At 42.7% G+C, this 21,434-nt stretch overlaps 1 protein-coding gene across 2 annotated transcripts; it reads left to right on the top strand.

Moving 5' to 3' along the window:
• The first annotated feature begins 2,458 nt into the window (after positions 1-2,458).
• LOC138012746 (cell death abnormality protein 1-like) lies at positions 2,459-21,148 on the top strand. 2 transcript variants are annotated; one of them, XM_068859624.1, is made up of 9 exons: positions 2,459-2,681; positions 4,246-4,387; positions 7,693-8,355; positions 15,703-16,131; positions 16,623-17,036; positions 17,527-17,940; positions 18,432-18,845; positions 19,596-20,009; positions 20,500-21,148. In XM_068859624.1, the coding sequence occupies exons 2-9, from the start codon at positions 4,261-4,263 to the stop codon at positions 20,766-20,768; spliced, it is 3,144 nt and encodes a 1,047-aa protein (XP_068715725.1). In that variant the 5' UTR covers positions 2,459-2,681; positions 4,246-4,260; the 3' UTR covers positions 20,769-21,148. The 2 variants fall into 2 exon arrangements, with proteins under 2 accessions (XP_068715725.1, XP_068715726.1); XM_068859625.1 differs by lacking the exon at positions 2,459-2,681 and adding an exon at positions 4,077-4,148.
• Positions 21,149-21,434: the final 286 nt, after the last annotated feature.

The raw sequence follows: 21,434 nt of genomic DNA, 5'->3' as shown, positions 1-21,434 counted from the left end.
TTGCCCCACAACGGGCCGTGACAAATTTTTAGAATTGGCCCATAATGCGTCGTGATTGCCACTGTGTTTTAACGCTGTGATTGGCTTTTCATTTAGGGTGTGTCTGGTGCCGAAACAACTTGAACAATGCTATGCGCACAGGCGTTAATTTTTTCGCACTCCTCCCCGCTTCACGTACGCCCCACTTTAGTCTCTGTTCCCCTAAACACGCAAAAAATTACGCCTGTTCTGCAGGCTACAGCTCATCTCTCCCTTTTGTAGATGATTAGGATATCAATAAATTTCATTTAAAGGAGCAGTGTCACGAGGATTTTGCTGTTTTAGGTCAATTCTGTGCTAAATTCATTACTTTAAGGCTTAAATCATAAACAAGTTGCTTCTGTAAAGCTACGACGAAGATATCAAATTGATTTTATCAGAGAGGGCTAACATAATAAAATTATTGAGGATTTTTGGAACACGTAGCATCAAAACTTGAAAAATTTGGCCAATGTTTTCAAATTTCAATCCATCAGTTCCCATCCATGCCATCCGCAGCGACGGGCGACAGAAACAGTTTCAGTACCTTCAAATTGTCTTTAATAACGAAACTAGATCATTAGTTTTGTAATTCAATTGATGCGAAGACACCTTCTAGTTTTTTATAAAGTTGGCAAATAATGTGACAATGGCCCTTTAATTACAATATTAGTTTCACCAAGACCATTAGAAAAAAGAAAATTATCAACTTTCGATCATCATCTTGACAGAGCAATGAAGAGGCCATTTCCGAGTTTACCTTGTCCTTCTTTTTAAAACCTCTTCGTGCAAACTCTTCCAGATGAAATTTAGTTTATTTGCATGAATTTGAGTTTATTTGCACGAAAACGAAACCTGTAGACGGAACATATTTTCAGTGATATGAATGGTCATGAATGGTTTCGGACGATTACTCAGTTTGACACCGAGACACAAAGCATGTCAAAGCAAGTCAGAAATAGCCCAATCTCAGGTGCGATAGAAGACAAATTTCACTCTACATTTCTGATTTTGTTGTTGTTTTTTTTTAATATATGATGACAATTTAAAAGAATGATGTTCAATACGCAGACGTGAATTACGTATTTATTGTTCATTTTTAGCGTTCAGTAGCGCTGCCAACTTTGCCGCAAAAGTAAACAAGAAGTGATATAAAGTTATATTATTCCATAAGAAAAGGTTTAGAAGTGCTACGGGAGAGCTTACATGGCTTAAAGTATTTTTAAAATATTTAGATACCTGGAAAAATATAGCCTTGGACTTAAGATGTGGAATTTCTCTTCGAGTGTTCAACTTGATTTCTAACGAGTGAGCGTAGCAAACGAGTGAGATATAAGGTTGAACACAAGAAGTACAAATTCCTTATTTACAAGCAGCAATGTATTACTTTTTTATTATATAAGCGTACTATTGAGAGGGGGGAGGAACAGAGAGGAGGGAGAAATGGCCCAAACAAAGTTGGGAGGAGGGAGAAATAGCGGGAGAAAGTAGGGAGGAGGGAGAAAAAGAAAAGTTGACATTTAGGGAGGAGGGAGAAATTGGCTCAAAAAGTAGGGAGAAGGGAGATTTACCCCCTGTTCCACCCCCCTCTATTGACGCCTTTTTGATTTTCCGAAGATTTCAATGCACTTTCCGAAGATTTTCAAAGATTTTTGGAAAGTTGACAGTTTTTCTCAATATTTCTACTTAAATGAAACGTTTGCAAAGGGCACGCTGCCCGATTGAGCTTTCAGCTCGATAAAGACAAAGCATGTGAAAGGGAACACACTACGTACTTCGATTGATTGGTTTGTTCTGAGACTATCAAATTGTTCACAGTTCAATAAAGACAACAGGAAAGAAAACTTTCACCTCCTACAACGACCCTTACTAGAAAGAGTGAGTATTTTTCCCCTCGACCTCAATGTTCCCCGAGGCGAACATTGAGGGTCTCGGGGAAACAAAACTCACTGTTTCTCTTGGGGCCAGTCATTAAGTGCTTATTGCTACTGTTACCGACAATCCTGAGTCCTTTATTGGAACAACCCTGCCCTGCATTGGCGCTCCTTACATCCTTCTTCCCTTCGGCAGCACTTTGTACCATTTATGTAAACTAGTATTTACAGTAAGCAAACGATAAAATTTTGAAAACTGACTCTACAACAACAACAACAGAAACTTTATTTATGGAATAAATATCTAGCACAGAAAAGACTGGTCCGCAAATAGCATTGCTAGTTTGGCGGACCAGTCATACAAAACAATTTCAATTACTCTCTATCACGGCGAGCGCCGTAGACCTACTAACTTCTTTGTTTCCCCAAGACTGATGCTTATTATGCTTCTGTTGTCCAGGCTCACTCACTACGCAGTAATAACGGATAACAAAAGCGTAAAACACCCACCAATAAGCGCAAAAACAGCAATTTACACAGCTATGTAAACCTCACCTCCGAACATTCTTCAACGCGAGAAATCACATGGAAAACAGCCCATGCTAATATTTTCCATTCGCTCACAATTTCTTGCGCGTTTGATCATACTGCTACCACAACTCCTTGCGTTTCGCAAAGACGTTTGCAAGACTTGCAAGGCCCACCTTCGATCGTTCGCGTCAGGCTCACTCACTGCGGCAGCTATTAACAGATTGTTCACTCAAAAGACAGCGCTGGGAAGCCGATCAAGTAAGTTGTAAGGAGTGCCTTGTTACGTAACTTGCAAGTTTCATCAAGTTATTTAATTTTTTTGCGTTGCTCGATGTTTTTGCGTTATTTTTGCGGAGACCAAGCCGAACTATATCGTACTCGACCATGAATGGAATCATGAAGCCAAAAGTTGGATAGTCTTCATTTTTATTTCAGTAGCCAATAAATCTCCTAAGTCAGGTACCTTTGGAAAGATTGGCGACCGTTATCAAAGAGAATCCGCCACGAAAACTAGTAGCTGTAGCTACCTACGAATACGTAGATGCGATAGCTCTCTATAGAGGAATTTTGAAGTAACATTTCAAACTCGTTATCGCAATAAACTGAGTTTATTCATATGAAACACGTCATGCAAAATAATCTTAGCTCACTTGGGCGATATTTTTCTCATAGCCTCTTGAGTACAGCAATCGTTTATTCAGCTTAGTTTCGTTTTTTCAGCAAACGAAATTTAAATCACTTAAATACTGAAAGCATTCATAAAGTGACTGCTATAGAGTTACACTAGCGGCATAAAAATCGCTCGGTAATGTGAACATCGACATAAAGATATACATCGACCTGAGGAAAAGATCAATTATTCCTTAGGTCGCTATGTTCATGCTGTTCAGAGTTGCTAATATGCATTACGTCAGCCTGTTCACATTGCCCCGAACATAACGACATCTCGATAACGTCCTATTTATGTTGTTTTCCTTATGTTCAGTGCTGCGTTGTTATCGATTTCACTAGTGTGAACTTGCTAGGCTTGCGTATACATGTACTACACAAGATCTATATGCGTTCAAAGGCTCATTAAATCTTTACCAGTCAAATAGAACAATTTAATTTTTCGCCGACAAATCTGAATTTATTTATCTCCAATGAAGTGTATGATTAGGCTTCACAAAGACTAGTCAGACTAGACTAAATCAAGAAAAATACCGGCGAAGTGCTAAAACTACTGAGACAACCAAATAGAAAAATGCCGTAAAAACCCGATTCCGTTCAACTTCAATGTGTTACACCTAACACATAGCAATCACTGAGGGCTTTACGTGTTTTCTGTCCATTTCACCGTGTGGAATCAATCATCAAAGAATTTTGACAGCAGATTACTCATTATTTTCTTCGCTGTTTCTCGGACGCCTCTACTAACTGTCCCGGGTCACCGAGCACTGGCTGACCGACATTCGAAGAAAATAAAATTTTATCACTGGTGAAAAAAAAAGATTTGATTGATTTCGTCGATATTACGCAAGAAGCTCGGCAAATTCATGAAATTCAAACATCTGCGTTTGTACAGCTGGGTTTGTTTTCGTCCTCTAGGACTAGTAAGTTAACAAACACTCGAACTTCTTTGTTAAATACTATCGCAAGAAAAAGAGCACTTGAAAACTCAAAAGGCCGTTAAAAAATTGAAATCGAGTTAGGGAGGCAAAATTAAAGAAACAGAGGCTATTACATGTAATACACTCTATTCTTCATTAGGGAAAAATTGCCATTGACGGGATTTGAATGATGAGGTCATTATTGAAATGTTGTCCTATCTTTTCTGTTTCAGATCTTCTCTTGAAGCATGAAAATGCTGTTAAGGCTGCTGACTGCGGCGTCCATAATTGTGATGTCATCCTCGTTATTGTTCAAATGGTGTGGAAAGTTCTGTAAGACCACTGACTTTGATAGATGTAAAGTTTCCTGTTCAAGTAAGTGGTGAGAGTATGTCTCAACTGATTGACTATAAACATGAATAGCTCTAGAAAAATATTAAATGAGGTTAACACGAAAAAGCATGTAACCTTGAACTAAAAAAAAATATTGTATTCAAAGAAACAAAGAAAAAAATGTAGCCTGTGGCAAACACGGGAAAACATGTAGCCAATGGCAAGCGAAAGAAAACATATGACCTGTTTCAAGCGCCTGGCAACATGTATCCATTGACTAGCGCGGGAAAATTTGTAACCAGTGGCAAGCCCGTAAAAATATGTAAACTGTGGCAAACGCATATTGACGTCATGTAGCCTTTTACGCGTTTGCGAAAACACGTAGCCAGAGCGAAAAAAGGCCATGGAGCCAGTGGCAAGACGGGGAAAGATGTAGCCAGTGGCAAGTGTGGGAAAAGAGTTAGCCAGTGACAAGTGTTAGAAAACATGTAGCCAGTGGACAGCGCAGAAAAACTTGTAGTCAGTGGCAAGCGCAGAAAAACATGTAGCAAGTAAAAAGCGACAGAAAACATGTAGCCAGTAAAAACCGCAGGAAAACATGTAGCCAGTGAAAAGCGCAGGAAAAGATGTAGCCAGTGGCAAGCGCTAGAAAACATGTAGCTAGTGGCAAGCGCAGGAAAACATGTAGCCAGTGGCAGACGCAGGAAAACATGAAGCCAGTTGCAAGCGAAGAAAAACATGTAGCCAGTGGCAAGCACGAGAAAACATGTAGCTAGTGGCAAGCACGGGAAAACATGTAGCCAGTGGTCACCGCGGGAAAACATGTAGCTAGTGGCAAGCGCAGAAAAACAATTAGCTAGTGGAAAACATGTAGCTAGTGGCAAGCGCGGGAAAGCATGTAGCCAGTGGAAACCGCGGGAAAACATGTACCTAGTGGCAAGCGCAGGAAAACAATTAGCTAGTGGAAAACATGTAGCTAGTGTGATACGCAGAAAAAAAAGCAAGTGAAAAGCACGGAAAAACATGTAGTCAGTGAAAAGTGCAGGAAAACATGTAGCCAGTGAAAAGTGCAGAAAGACATGTAGCTAGTGAAAACCGCTTGAAAACATATAGCCAGTAAAAAGCGCCAAAAACATGTAACCAGTGGCAAACGCAGGAAAACATGTAGCCAGTGAAAAGTGCAGAAAAACATGTAGCTAATGAAAAGCGCGGAAAAACATGTAATCAGTGAAAAGCGCAGGAAAACATGTAACTAGTAGCAAACGCGGGAAAACATGTAGCCAGTGAAAAGTGCAGGAAAACTTGTAGCCAGTGGCAAGCGCAGTAAAACATGTAGCTAGTGGCAAGCGCAGAAAACATGTAGCCAGTGGAAAGCGGGAAAACATGTAGCCAGTGGCAAGGCCGGGAAAACATGTAGCCAGCGAAAAGCGCAGGAAAACATGTAGCTAATGGCAGGCGCAGGTAAACATGTAGCTAGTAGCAAGTGCTGGAAAACATATAGTCAGTGAAAAGCGCAGGATAAAAATGTAGCCAGTTGCCAACGCTGGAAAATATGTAGCCAGTGGCAAGCGCGGAAAAACAAGTGTCCAGTGAAAAGCGTAAAAAAACGTGTAGCTAGTGGCGAGCGGGAAAACATCTAGGCACTGAAAAGCGCAGGAAAACATGTAGCTATTGGCAAGCGCGTGAAAACATGTAGCTAGTAACAAGCATCAGAAAACATATAGCAAGTGAAAAGCGCAAGAAAGATGTAGCCAATGGCAAGCGCAGGAAAACATACAGCTAGTGGCAAGCGCGGAAAAACATGTAGCCAGTGACAAGCGCAGGAAAACATGTAGTAAGTGAAAAGTGCAGTAAAACATTTAGCCAGTGAAAAGCGCTGGAAAACATGTAGTTAGTGACAAGCGCGGAAAAACAAGTAGCAAGTAAAAACGGCAGGAAAACATGTAGCTGGTGGCAAGCGCGGGAAAACATGTAGCCCGTTTCAAGCGCGGTAAAACATGTAGCCAGTGAACAGCGCAGGAAAACATGTAGCCAGTGGCAAGCGCGGAAAAACATGTAGCCAGTAAAAGGCGCAGGAAAACATGTAACCATTGGCAAGGGCAAAAAAACATGTAGCCAGTGGCAAGCGCAGGAAAACATGTAGCCAGTGGCAAGCGCAGGAAAACATGTAGCCAGTGAGAAGCGCAGAAAAACATGTAGCTATTGGCAAACGCGGGAAAACATGTAGCCAGTGAAAAGCGCAGGAAAACATGTAGCCAGTGATAAGCGCAGGAAAACATGTAACTATTGGCAAGTGCAGGAAAACATGTAACCAGTGCCAAGCGCGGGAAAATATGTAGCCAGTGAAAAGCGCAGGAAAACATGTAGCTAATGGCAAGCGCAGGTAAACATGTAGCTAGTAGCAAGTGCTGGAAAACATATAGCAAGTTAAAAGCGCAGGAAAAAAATGTAGCCAGTTGCCAGCGCTGGAAAATATGTAGCCAGTGGCAAGCGCAGAAAAACAAGTCTCCAGTGAAACGCGCAAGAAAACATGTAGCTAGTGGCGAGCGGGAAAACATGTAGCCAGTGAAAAGCGCAGGAAAACATGTAGCCAGTGGTAGGCGCAGAAAAGCATGTGGCCAGTGGCAAACGCAGGAAAACATGTAGCCAGTGGCAGACGCGGGAATACATGTAGCTAGTGGCAAGCGCGGGAAAACATGTAGTCAGTGGCTAGCGCAGGAAAAGATGTAGGCACTGAGCAGCGCAGGAAAACTTGTAGCCAGTGGCAAGCGCAGGAAAATATGTAGCCAGAGGCAAGCGCAGGAAAACATGTAGCCAGTGGCAAGCGCAGGAAAACATGTAGCCAGTGAAAAGCGCAGGAAAACATGTAGCTAGTTGCACGCGCGGGAAAACATGGAGTCCGTGAAAAATACGAGGAAACGGTAATCAGCGGTATACCATTCGAACGTGTTGCATGACTAATATGCAAACCTTTCAGTGTAACTGAAATTATTTAGCTATTATTAAAACATTTCGGAGTTCCTCATACCTCTGTTTAAAAGTGAGTGTTGGTGCATAACCCTTGATACGGAAATGAATTTGATTTGTGAGACAATGAACGTGTAAGAAACACTCACAATCATATAAAAGGAAGAAAAGACTCGTTTTGAAACGGAGGTGAAAGCAACTCGGCTTACTGAAGACTTTGAGCCTGACACCAGCTGAGATTCGTAACTTGTTATGTTTAATTTGTGTAATATTTGTTTGCTACGCGCATTTGATCATATTCACATGAAATGTGGGAGATACAACTGTTAATTATTATTATTATTATTATTATTATTATTATTATTATTATTATTATTCAGGGACAAATCGTGTCATGACATGCTACGCCAAGAGTTGTCAACAGACTTGCCTTGCTAAAGGATGCACTTTGAAATGCTTTGGTGAAAAATGTAAACAAGTTTGCAAGGAAGGAAACTGCCTACTCAAATGCCCTGAAAATGCAAAAAAGTGCAAGCAGAATTGTGGCCAGTTTAATGATTGCGAAAAAGAATATTTCCAGTCTCCAACAGCTCTAACAACTCAAACAGAGGCCCCACAAGCCCCAACAACTAAGGTACCTACAACAGAAGTTCCAACAACTGATGCCCCTACAACAGCAGCTCCAACAACTGTGGCCCCTACAACAGAAGCCCCAACAACTGAGGCCCCTACAACAGCAGCTCCAACAACTGAGGCCCCTACAACAGCAGCTCCAACAACTGTGGCCCCTACAACAGCAGCTCCAACAACTGAGGCCCCTACAACAGAAGCCCCAACAACTGAGGCCCCTACAACAGAAGCCCCTACGACTCTCGCCCCTACAACAGAAACTCTTTCGACTCAGGCCCCTACAACAGAAGTTTCTGCGCCGGAGTGTGACGACGTGGAGGATGGCGTTTGTAGGCAGCGTTGCATTGGAGGGGGCTGCACGCTGGAATGCTTTAACTCGGATAAATATCATTCGTGTCTACAGAGTTGCACAGGTAAAGATTCTCCATTGAGTTTATCTCTCTCTGTTTAGTCCCACTAGACTAATCTGACTACTACTGGTTAATCCAGGCAATGAATTTGTCAATTGCATTTGTGTAGGCCGCTTTGTACAAGAATTGCTCCAATGAGAAAGTTGCAATGATAACAAAAATATAGATTTTTTTTCACGAGCTGCTGGGAAAAATTCTGAGTCGCCCACATGAGTGGTACCCATGACCTCCCATATATAGATACCGTTTGCCCTTTCTATCCATTGAGCTTACAGTGGACTTCAGGTGTACTAAGCCATTTTACTAGCTTCATATGTGATATTATTATTCATTCAAAATATTTCCCCGTTTCTGATTGGTTAAAGCCACACGTATAGTTCACTATAACCAGCTGCCGTTGACCAAATATTGAATCAATGACCTCAAAAGTGCAGCCCGCTGCAGATTATTGAACCGATGACGTCAAAAGTGCAGCCCGTTGCAGATTATTGAACCGTTGACCGAGAAACCCTGGGCCGAGGTTGTCTTATCTTTGGTGAGCGGAAAAACAAAGAGCAAAATGACTAAACTCCTTTAGAAACTGGGAAATATTGAATGAATAATAAAGCAATTATTGAATTCGGCTTTCGTACGATATAAAGAATTATACAGAATTCTGTTATCCATCTCGGCCTTCGGCCTCTGTGGATAACACCTTGGTCTGCAGAACTCCTCATATCCTACTCAGCCTCATTCAATAATTGCTAAATATCAATATTATGTTATATTAGAAGTCTTTAAAGTGACATCAAATAAAGCCCGCTCTCCTCCTCCAATCTCTAACCACCGAGCAACCGAGAGACTCTTGGTGAGCAAGGCCAAGTGTGAGGTCAAGACCCGGGGGGGGGTACTCGATATATACCTGGGTAGGGAGGTGCGGCGCGGCCTTTCATACCCTGACCCTGTTTAAGACAAATATCGCTGATTTTCCTACCCTGTTTAAGACAGAATTCTAATTTTTTAATACCCTGTGTAAGACATCTAACCCGAATATTAATTAACAAGCGCTTGTAAAATTTTGCTGGTTATCGTCCAAGAAAAGACATCCTGTTTAAGACAAAAATTCATAAATCGACACCCTGATTAAGACAAAAAATGTTAAATTCGATACCCTGTTTAAGACAAAAATCCCGAAAAACATACCCTGGCTGGCCGCACGTCTCCATTAAGCCCTTATAAGGGAGTACCCCCCCCCCCCGGGGGTCAAGATCGCTGGATGTTGGTCGAGTTCTTTTTTTTGCGTGTTTATGGACCGAGACAGAGTCGAGCTCCATGAATAAACACCCCCCCCCCCCCCCCACTAAACGAGGCTAATATCCAGTCATCTTGACGAAACAAGTTTGTTCAATGAGGTCTTATTATATGGCTTTCAGAAAACGTTTTCTTGCGGGACACAGTGGGTGTCTAAGCCCAGTAGTTGTTCTATAAAGGATTAATTAATTAATTATATGGCTTTCGGGAAAATGGTTCTTGCGGGACACAGTGGATAGTCCCGAGCAATGCTTCAACTCGGATGTTTATCATTCGTGTGAACAGAGTTGCACAGTGTTGTGTCGGTCACGTGACCTTATGGGTAATTGCATTGGAGCGGGACGAGGAGATTACACGTGGAACGGGAAAGCGGTTTTGTGATGTAGATTCAATTCGTTCATTATTAGTTAGCTTAAAAGGACACAGTTATTGACAGAACACAACACTGGCGACGAGGATGTTCAGTACCTTCGCATAGATCAACATGACAGCGGCAAGTGTTGAATTCGGAGGAATTTTGCCGTTCGACTGTAAAGGCGCCATTACATCGGTGGCTCCCCGGTGGAAAAAGTGGAAAAAAATCGTTGGAATACTATATCTTGGCAAAAGGAATCACCAACAATGCTCGAAAAAAAGGTTTGCTGTTACAGTGTGCAGGCACAGAAGTGCAAGAATTGTTCGAAACCCCTCAAGATCCAGGACCGCCGGCAGATGCAGGAGAAGACAATGCTGACGAATATCAGAAAGCCCTACGAACACTCGATGCTCATTTTAGCGCGCAGTTAAACGAGCCATACGAAAGACATGTCTTCAGAAATCTCAAACAGGAGGAAGGAGAGACGGTCGATCAATTTATTACTCGATTACGACGCCAAGCGGAAAATTGTAATTGGGATAACGCAGCGGCAGGTTTTTTTTGCAGGTTGCAGGTTGAAATTTAATTATAACTGGAAAACCGCTGGCACTAAAAATAATTAATAACCTATATACTCGTCAGGGGTTCTTACATAAAGGAGTTGGCGTCTTTCACAGGTTTTCATAGCAAGACAAATAAGGAATGCCAACGAATTTCATCATTTGCTTGAGGCAGATATAGAAGTATTCTCTTTACTTTTGGAAGTAGGCTTAACTTGAATATTCCTTGCTTCCATAGTAATAGGTGTCACCCTCTTTAATGTCAGGTTATTGATTCGATCCGCTATAAGTAGTTATCGATCGCTGCGATCGACACGCTGAGACCAGCAAAGTCTCTTCAAAGCCACCTGGATGGTCGCTCCATCCATAGATGTTTCCATCGATTCCAGATTTGGCTCGGGTCTTCCCTTCAACAACAGAAGATTGCCATCACAAATGAAGCAAATAAATAAAGAAATGAAATAATACAAGATTTAAACCGACGGAATATGTTAGCTCAAGCTCACTCTGCTTTCAGTTTGGTACTCACAGGGAAGACACCAAATTCAGCAGCTATTTCAGATGGTATTTCAGATGTTTTTTCAAAACCAATAATTCATTGAAGGCTTAAAATCATAGGAATATACTCTCCAATCGCTTCGATGGAAGCCATCTTACTGAGTGATCGTAAACAGCGCCATGTAACAGTCACGGTAAGTCTACCGCTTGTATGTTTCTTTTTAGTGCCAGCGGTTTCCCAGTTATAATTAAATTTCAACCCGCAACCTGCAACCTGCAACCTGCAAAACAAACCTGCCGATAACGCAGATGAGCCGATTCGTGATCAGGTCATCGACAAGTGCAGATCAGCCGACTTGCGGCGGAAACTATTGCTGAAGGGAACCCATCTAACTCTGGAAAAAGTGCAAGAAATCGCTCGATCTTTTGAGGCAGTAGATATTCAGTTGAAAGCGATGACTGGTGCGGATGAAGATCGTCAACAAGTTAATCGTATCGAACAAGGAGGAACCGCTGACCAGTTCAAAGTGAAAGAAACCAAAGCCAGATGTTATCGTTGTGACAGAGAGGGTCATCTTAGTCGTGACAGTTGTTGTCCGGCGAGGAACGCTGAGTGTCAGAGGTGTCACAAGATAGGACATTTTGCTAAGGTTTGCCAAACCAAAACTGTCACCAAAAACAAAGGATTTTCTGCACGAGATGTGCAAAACAAAAGAAGATCGAATGTGAACTCGATTGATGATAGCAACTTGAGAGCCGAGAGTGATGACGATGAGTACGCATTCACTGTGAGCAGCGGAAATGCAGGTGGGATGATAAATGTGTTAGTTGGAGGGATTTCTGTACGAATGCTTATTGATTCTGGGGCGAGCACTAATGTGATTGATAAAGGGACATGGGAGGAGCTAAAATCCCAGAAGGTCGAATGCAAATCCCGAAAGTGTGAGAAGAAGCTCTATGCGTACGGCAGTAGTGTGCCTTTAAAAGTTATTGGTTGTTTTTGAAGCGAGAGTAGCCCTGGGTGACAGAGTTTGTAGGGCAGAGTTTGTGGTGATCGAAGGGCAGGGACAACCCCTGTTGGGGAGAAGTACAGCAACCGAGCTTGGAGTGCTTCAGATCGGAAGTCTCATAAACTCCATAAGTAGTGACATTGTAGAAGAATTCAAAGATTGTTTTACGGGAGTAGGAAAGCTAAAAGGATACCAGCTGAAGTTGCATGTAAAAGAGGATGTGGCACCCATAGTTCAGCCACTTCGCCGACCACCATTCAATCTTAGAGACAAAATCGAGAAGAAATTAGACGAGCTTCAGAGCATGGACATCATTGAGAAAGTAAACAGTCCATCTCAGTGGGTCAGCCCTGTAGTTGTAGTCCCAAAACCCAATGGGGAAGTGAGACTTTGTGTAGACATGAGACAAGCAAATTGTGCAGTAGAACGTGAACGATACCCCATTCCAACCATTGATGAAGTCTTTCAAGACATGAATAACAGTAAAGTGTTTAGCAAGCTAGACTTAAGATGGGGGTATCACCAAATTGAATTGTCTGAAGAGTCCCGTGAGATTACGACATTCATCACAGATAAAGGTCTGTACCGATATAAAAGATTGATGTTCGGGATATCATCAGCTCCAGAGAAATACCAACAGGTCATCCAGCAAACGCTGCAAGGTATCGAAGGGGTGCACAATACCTCAGATGATATTATAGTGCATGGTGCAACACATGACCAGCATGACGAGAGTTTGCGAAAAGTGATGATGCGTGTACGGGAATGTGGCCTTACCCTCAACTTAGAAAAGTGCCAATTCTCCATGAGTCAGTTGACATTCATGGGTCATGTCCTATCAAGTCGAGGGGTAGGTGTAGCGACTGACAAAGTGAAGGCCGTGGTAGAAGCAAGAGAACCAGAATCAGTGTCAGAAGTCAGGTCATTCTTGGGTCTAGTAAATTACAGTGGGAGGTTTATCCCAGATCTTGCGACACTTTCAGAGCCACTGCGAAGACTGACGAAGAAGGATGTTGAGTTCCAATGGGGACCAGAGCAAGCAGCAGCATTTCAGAAGCTGAAAAATGAACTGGCCCGAGCAGAGATTCTATGGTACTATGACAAAGATGCCGAGACTCGTGTAATCACTGATGCAAGCCCTGTTGGGTTGGGCTCCGTTCTCGTCCAGAAACAGCAGGGAGAATTCAGGGTCATCATGTATGCCAGTCGAAGTTTGACAGAAGTGGAACGCAGATACAGGCAGACAGAGCGCGAGGCGCTAGCAATCGTATGGGCTTGTGAACGTTTTCACACTTACTTATATGGGGTCAAGTTTCACCTTGTAACTGATCACAAGCCATTGGAATGTTTGTACTCGAAGAAGTCGAGACCCCCTGCCCGCATTGAACGCTGGGTACTGCGTATGCAAGTTTTTGATTACAGCATTGAATACAAGCCTGGTAGCGAGAACATAGCAGATTCTCTCTCTCGATTGAGCTGTAGGCCCAGTCAAGACGAGGAGAAAACGAGGAACGTTGCAGAAGAATATGTACGGTTTATAGCTCAGACGGCCACCCCAAAAGCCATAACAACCCGAGAAGTAGAGGTACATTCCCACCGTGATGCTGAACTGAGTGGTGTAAGGCGATGCATTCGTGAAGGTGTCTGGAACAGCAAAGAATGTGTTAGATATATTCCAGTGAATGAAGAACTGTGTGCCATCGGCAAAGTGGTCTTGCGTGGAACACGCATTGTTATTCCTCAAAGTCTGAGACAGCAAGTATTAGCTATTCCACACGAGGGACATGTTGGAATTGTTGCTACGAAACTGAGACTGAGGACCAAAGTATGGTGGCCCGGTATCGACAAAGATGCTGAACAGTATGTAAGGTCATGTCATGGATGTCAATTAGTTGGACAAGCAACCCCACCAGAGCCGTTGATGCCTACTGAGCTGCCACTTGGCAAATGGCAAGACTTATCCTTGGATCTTCTGGGACCGATGCCAACAGGGGAGTACCTACTTGTTGTCATTGACTATTACTCTAGGTACTATGAAGTGGAAATCTTGATGTCAGTTACTGCATCCCAGATCATTTCACGCCTTGAGAAGATATTCGCTGTTCATGGGCTGCCAGTAACCATAACGAGCGACAACGAACCACAATTCCGGTCTGAAGAATTTGAGCACTATCTTGTTGGTAATGGTATCCTACACCGCAAGGTTACGCCACAATGGGCACAAGCAAATGGTGAAGTGGAGCGCCAGAACCGAAGTTTACTCAAGAGCATGAGGATTGCACAAGCAGAAGGGAAAAATTGGAGGAAAGAGCTTGTTCACTACCTTGCAACCTACAGAACAACTCCTCACACTCTCACAGGAGTTTGCCCTGCGGAGTTATTGTTTGGTCGCAAGATTCGCACAAAGATGCCTGAGTTGCGCGAAACTACGGTAAATGATGGTGAGCTACGAGATCGTGACTGGGAAAAGAAGATAAAAGCGAAAACATATGCAGATGAACGAAGGGATGCTCAAGCAAATGACCTTCAGACTGGCGACCAAGTGCTCCTAAAGAAGAAGAAGTCAGACAAGTTGTCAGCCAAATTTGAAAGTGAGCCTTACGAAATCGTCGAGAAGAAGGGCAATAGTGTCGTAATACAGTCACCTGAGAAAGTCCAATACCAAAGGAACGTCACAGAAGTAAAGAAGTTCACCCCCAGAGAAGAGCAAAGTGTTAACAGTGATCATCAACTCGAGTTACTGGAGGACAATGAATTACAGCAGAGGCCGCAACGGGACAGGCGTCCCCCAAATCGCTATGGTGAATGGGAATGACCCAGAAAGAAGACTGATAGAGTATTAGCCTTTCAAAGGAATGAACGACTTGTGAAAGAAAAGAAAGAAAGAAAGAAACAGTGCGAACAATGGAGATAAGGACATTAGCCGTGTAAAGCTGAAACCTCTGGACATAATTGCAGTTGCGTTGATCGATAGTATCTAGTTTAAGATGATTAAGTTTTATTTTGAAAAGAAAAGGAGGGATGTTGTGTCGGTCACGTGACCTTATGGGTAATTGCATTGGAGCGGGACGAGGAGATTACACGTGGAACGGGAAAGCGGTTTTGTGATGTAGATTCAATTCGCTCATTATTAGTTAGCTTAAAAGGACACAGTTATTGACAGAACACAACACACAGGTAATGATCCAAAATGAATTTTGTAACTGTTTTAGTTGTCGGACTACGTTGGGGAGGGCTCAGTTTCGTGGAGAAGACTCAACTAAAGCCTTCTCCTTCAATATACGATACGATTCGATACGATGCAAAGGCTCCCAAGAAATATTTGGCCAGTTTGGATTTTTGTTTGAGGAAGTCCATGGCAAGGAAATCAATCATGTGATTAACCTAACGTCATCGCTTTCGGAAAAGCTTTATTTTCAATTTTTTTTTGTCATTTTGAGCACACTCAAACACAAAGCCAGCCTTTTTAAATTCTTCTGGTTTAAAGAGCTTTTTTGAAAAGTTCCATCTTCGTGATGGACTAGTGTGGAGGCTAGGCCTCACATTTCTCGCATTGTAGTGTGCACAGGCGCAGAGAATGACAATAACGATATCAAAATATTTCAAGTTTGTTAAATCAGTTCTTACGTTTCCTCAGATGGAAATTGTAACATGACATGTGAAGCGTCCACAAAATGTGAATGCAGCTGTACCTCTGGTAACTGCGCCTCAGTTATCTGTAAGGCTGACACTTGTGAGCAGAGCTGCACTGGTGGAGGATGCGGTCTGGAATGCCACGGTACCACATGTGAACAGGGCTGTACCAAAGGCAACTGTGCACTGCAGTGTTCGAGTGAGGCACAGACGTGCGAGCAGAGTTGTACAATTAACGAAGACGGATGCACCAAAGAGTATATCGGTTTTTCAACAGAGGCTCCTGCAACAGAGGCCCCTACAACAGAAGCCCCTGCGCCTGAGTGTGACCACGTGGAGGATGGCGTTTGTATCCAGAGTTGCACTGGAGGGGGCTGCACGCTGCAATGCTTCAACTCGGATGTATATCATTCGTGTGAACAGAGTTGCACAGGTAATGATCCAAAATGAATTTTGTAACTGTTTTAGTTGTCGGACTACGTTGGGGAGGGCTCAGTTTCGTGGAGTTCACTAAAGCCTTCTCCTTCAATATACGATAGGATTCGATACGATACAAAAGCTCCCAAGAAATACTTGGCCAGTTTGGAGTTGTGTTTGAGGAAGTCCTTGGCAAGGAAACTTTGATCAATCATGTGATTAAGCTAACGTCATCGCTTTCGGAAAAGCTTTATTTTCAAAATGTTTTTTTTTTTCATTTTGTGCACACTAAAACACAAAGCCAGCCTTTTTAAATGCTTCTGGCTTAAAAAGCGCTTTTGAGAAAGCTCCGTCTTCGTGATGGACTAGTGTGGAGGCTAGGCTTATCCGTAGAAATGACGCTGTGTTTTCACATTTCACGCATTGTAGTGTGCACAGGCGCAGAGAATGACAATAACGATATCAAAATATTTCAAGTTTGTTAAATCAGTTCTTACGTTTTCTCAGGTGGAAATTGTAACATGACATGTGAAGCGTCCACAAAATGTGAATGCAGCTGTACCTCTGGTAACTGCGCCTCAGTTATCTGTAAGGCTGACACTTGTGAGCAGAGCTGCACTGGTGGAGGATGCGGTCTGGAATGCCACGGTACCACATGTGAACAGAGGTGTACCAAAGGCAACTGTGCACTGCAGTGTTCGAGTGAGGCAGAGACGTGTGAGCAAGGTTGTACAATTAACAAAGACGGATGCACCAAAGAGTATGTCGATTTTTCAACAGAGGCTCCTACAACAGAAGCCCCTGCACCTGAGTGTGACCACGTGGAGGATGGCGTTTGTATCCAGAGTTGCACTGGAGGGGGCTGCACGCTGCAATGCTTCAACTCGGATGTATATCATTCGTGTGAACAGAGTTGCACAGGTAATGATCCAAAATGAATTTTGTAACTGTTTTAGTTGTCGGACTACGTTGGGGAGGGCTCAGTTTCGTGGAGTTCACTAAAGCCTTCTCCCTCAATATACGATAGGATTCGATACGATACAAAAGCTCCCAAGAAATACTTGGCCAGTTTGGAGTTGTGTTTGAGGAAGTCCTTGGCAAGGAAACTTTGATCAATCATGTGATTAAGCTAACGTCATCGGTTTCGGAAAAGCTTTATTTTCAAAATGTTTTTTTTGTCATTTTGTGCACACTAAAACACAAAGCCAGCCTTTTTAAATGCTTCTGGCTTAAAAAACGCTTTTGAGAAAGCTCCGTCTTCGTGATGGACTAGTGTGGAGGCTAGGCTTATCCGTAGAAATGACGCTGTGTTTTCACATTTCACGCATTATAGTGTGCACAGGCGCAGAGAATGACAATAACGATATCAAAATATTTCAAGTTTGTTAAATCAGTTCTTACGTTTTCTCAGGTGGAAATTGTAACATGACATGTGAAGCGTCCACAAAATGTGAATGCAGCTGTACCTCTGGTAACTGCGCCTCAGTTATCTGTAAGGCTGACACTTGTGAGCAGAGCTGCACTGGTGGAGGATGCGGTCTGGAATGCCACGGTACCACATGTGAACAGAGGTGTACCAAAGGCAACTGTGCACTGCAGTGTTCGAGTGAGGCAGAGACGTGTGAGCAAGGTTGTACAATTAACAAAGACGGATGCACCAAAGAGTATGTCGATTTTTCAACAGAGGCTCCTACAACAGAAGCCCCTGCACCTGAGTGTGACCACGTGGAGGATGGCGTTTGTATCCAGAGTTGCACTGGAGGGGGCTGCACGCTGCAATGCTTCAACTCGGATGTATATCATTCGTGTGAACAGAGTTGCACAGGTAATGATCCAAAATGAATTTTGTAACTGTTTTAGTTGTCGGACTACGTTGGGGAGGGCTCAGTTTCGTGGAGTTCACTAAAGCCTTCTCCTTCAATATACGATAGGATTCGATACGATACAAAAGCTCCCAAGAAATACTTGGCCAGTTTGGAGTTGTGTTTGAGGAAGTCCTTGGCAAGGAAACTTTGATCAATCATGTGATTAAGCTAACGTCATCGCTTTCGGAAAAGCTTTATTTTCAAAATGTTTTTTTTTGTCATTTTGTGCACACTAAAACACAAAGCCAGCCTTTTTAAATGCTTCTGGCTTAAAAAGCGCTTTTGAGAAAGCTCCGTCTTCGTGATGGACTAGTGTGGAGGCTAGGCTTATCCGTAGAAATGACGCTGTGTTTTCACATTTCACGCATTGTAGTGTGCACAGGCGCAGAGAATGACAATAACGATATCAAAATATTTCAAGTTTGTTAAATCAGTTCTTACGTTTTCTCAGGTGGAAATTGTAACATGACATGTGAAGCGTCCACAAAATGTGAATGCAGCTGTACCTCTGGTAACTGCGCCTCAGTTATCTGTAAGGCTGACACTTGTGAGCAGAGCTGCACTGGTGGAGGATGCGGTCTGGAATGCCACGGTACCACATGTGAACAGAGGTGTACCAAAGGCAACTGTGCACTGCAGTGTTCGAGTGAGGCAGAGACGTGTGAGCAAGGTTGTACAATTAACAAAGACGGATGCACCAAAGAGTATGTCGATTTTTCAACAGAGGCTCCTACAACAGAAGCCCCTGCACCTGAGTGTGACCACGTGGAGGATGGCGTTTGTATCCAGAGTTGCACTGGAGGGGGCTGCACGCTGCAATGCTTCAACTCGGATGTATATCATTCGTGTGAACAGAGTTGCACAGGTAATGATCCAAAATGAATTTTGTAACTGTTTTAGTTGTCGGACTACGTTGGGGAGGGCTCAGTTTCGTGGAGTTCACTAAAGCCTTCTCCTTCAATATACGATAGGATTCGATACGATACAAAAGCTCCCAAGAAATACTTGGCCAGTTTGGAGTTGTGTTTGAGGAAGTCCTTGGCAAGGAAACTTTGATCAATCATGTGATTAACCTAACGTCATCGCTTTCGGAAAAGCTTTATTTTCAAAACGTTTTTTTTGTCATTTTGTGCACACTAAATCACAAAGCCAGCCTTTTTAAATGCTTCTGGTTTAAAAAGCGTTTTTGAAAAAGCTCCGTCTTTGTGATGGACTAGTGTGGAGGCTAGGCCTATCTGTAGAAATGACGCTGTGTTTTCAAATTTCTCGCATACATACATACATACATACATACATACATACATGCATGCATGCATGCATGCATGCATGCATGCATGCATGCATGCATACATACATACATACTTACATACATACATACATATATTATTGCAACTCCCTAAAAAGGGTTTTTCAGTTACAAATTAAATAAAAAATACAAAGAACAATAATTGACATATAAATAAGAATATATAAGCAATTAATTAATGCAAATCTAAGTTATGTGTTTCCCTAAAGAGATGAAATTAAGTTAATTGTAGTGTGCACGGGCGCAGAGAATGACAATAACGATATCAAATATTTCAAGTTTGTTAAATCAGTTCTTACGTTTTCTCAGGTGGAAATTGTAACATGACATGTGAAGCGTCCACAAAATGTGAATGCAGCTGTACCTCTGGTAACTGCGCCTCAGTAATCTGTAAGGCTGACACTTGTGAGCAGAGCTGCACTGGTGGAGGATGCGGTCTGGAATGCCACGGTACCACATGTGAACAGAGGTGTACCAAAGGCAACTGCGAACTGCAGTGTTCGAGTGAGGCACAGACGTGCGAGCAGGGTTGTACAATTAACAAAGACGGATGCACCAAAGAGTATGTCGATTTTTCAACAGAGGCTCCTACAACAGAAGCCCTTGCGCCGGAGTGTGACCACGTGGAGGATGGCGTTTGTATCCAGAGTTGCACTGGAGGGGGCTGCACGCTGCAATGCTTCAACTCGGATGCATATCATTCGTGTGAACAGAGTTGCACAGGTAATGATCCAAAATGAATTTTGTAACTGTTTTAGTTGTCGGACTACGTTGGGGAGGGCTCAGTTTCGTGGAGTTCACTAAAGCCTTCTCCCTCAATATACGATAGGATTCGATACGATACAAAAGCTCCCAAGAAAGACTTGGCCAGTTTGGAGTTGTGTTTGAGGAAGTCCTTGGCAAGGAAACTTTGATCAATCATGTGATTAACCTAACGTCATCGCTTTCGGAAAAGCTTTATTTTCAAAATGTTTTTTTTGTCATTTTGTGCACACTAAAACACAAAGCCAGCCTTTTTAAATGCTTCTGGCTTAAAAAGCGCTTTTGAGAAAGCTCCGTCTTCGTGATGGACTAGTGTGGAGGCTAGGCTTATCCGTAGAAATGACGCTGTGTTTTCACATTTCACGCATTGTAGTGTGCACGGGCGCAGAGAATGACAATAACGATATCAAAATATTTCAAGTTTGTTAAATCAGTTCTTACGTTTTCTCAGGTGGAAATTGTAACATGACATGTGAAGCGTCCACAAAATGTGAATGCAGCTGTACCTCTGGTAACTGCGCCTCAGTAATCTGTAAGGCTGACACTTGTGAGCAGAGCTGCACTGGTGGAGGATGCGGTCTGGAATGCCACGGTACCACATGTGAACAGAGGTGTACCAAAGGCAACTGTGCACTGCAGTGTTCGAGTGAGGCAGAGACGTGTGAGCAAGGTTGTACTATTAATAAAGACGGGTGCACCAAAGAGTATGTGGATTTTTAAGCCTTCTGATTATACTTGGTGTCTTGCTGTTGTGTTTAGCTGACGTATTTTACGGTGAAGGTTGGGTTAAAGTTTTTTCATGATTTTCGCTATTATCTCAGTTGCTGTTGCACGCTTGTGATGGATTGTAACTATTAAAGCAAGGTAAGAAATAAAGGCCCAAAAAATGACAAAACGCATCTATATTAATTTTTGGCTTTTTAACAACAACAACAACAACAACAAGGTTTATTTGAACTGTAAAATGAAATTAAATACAAATTAAACCAGAAATAAATTAAAAATACATACAGTTGCTGGTCACCCAAAATAACTAAAGAGCTAAACTAGTTGGGTGACCACCATATATTAATTGAAAATAAATTTAAGGTCAGAAAAGAGGCATTACATTTTACATGTTTAACAAGAATTTACTGCTCAAGGACGTTTGAGCCCAAGTGTTCCCACCTTCAGATACAGTCATACCTGTACATACCGGTCGCCCTTGAGAAATGGCCAGGTGACCGTTATGTACAGGGTGACTGCTCTTCCTTTAAACTCCCCTGGAAGTCAATGAATAGCATTTTTAAGGCCGCCGCACTCTAGCCGATTTTTTGTCGGCCGACAAAAAATCTTCACTTGTCGGCTAGTGTGCGGTGAATTCAGACAAGTCTGCGACAAAATCGG

The sequence above is a fragment of the Montipora foliosa genome, chromosome 8 (assembly GCF_036669935.1).
Source record: "Montipora foliosa isolate CH-2021 chromosome 8, ASM3666993v2, whole genome shotgun sequence".
Lineage (NCBI taxonomy): Eukaryota > Metazoa > Cnidaria > Anthozoa > Scleractinia > Acroporidae > Montipora > Montipora foliosa.
Note: the sequence above shows the minus strand (reverse complement) of the source record. Positions and strands in the feature narration are given on the sequence as shown.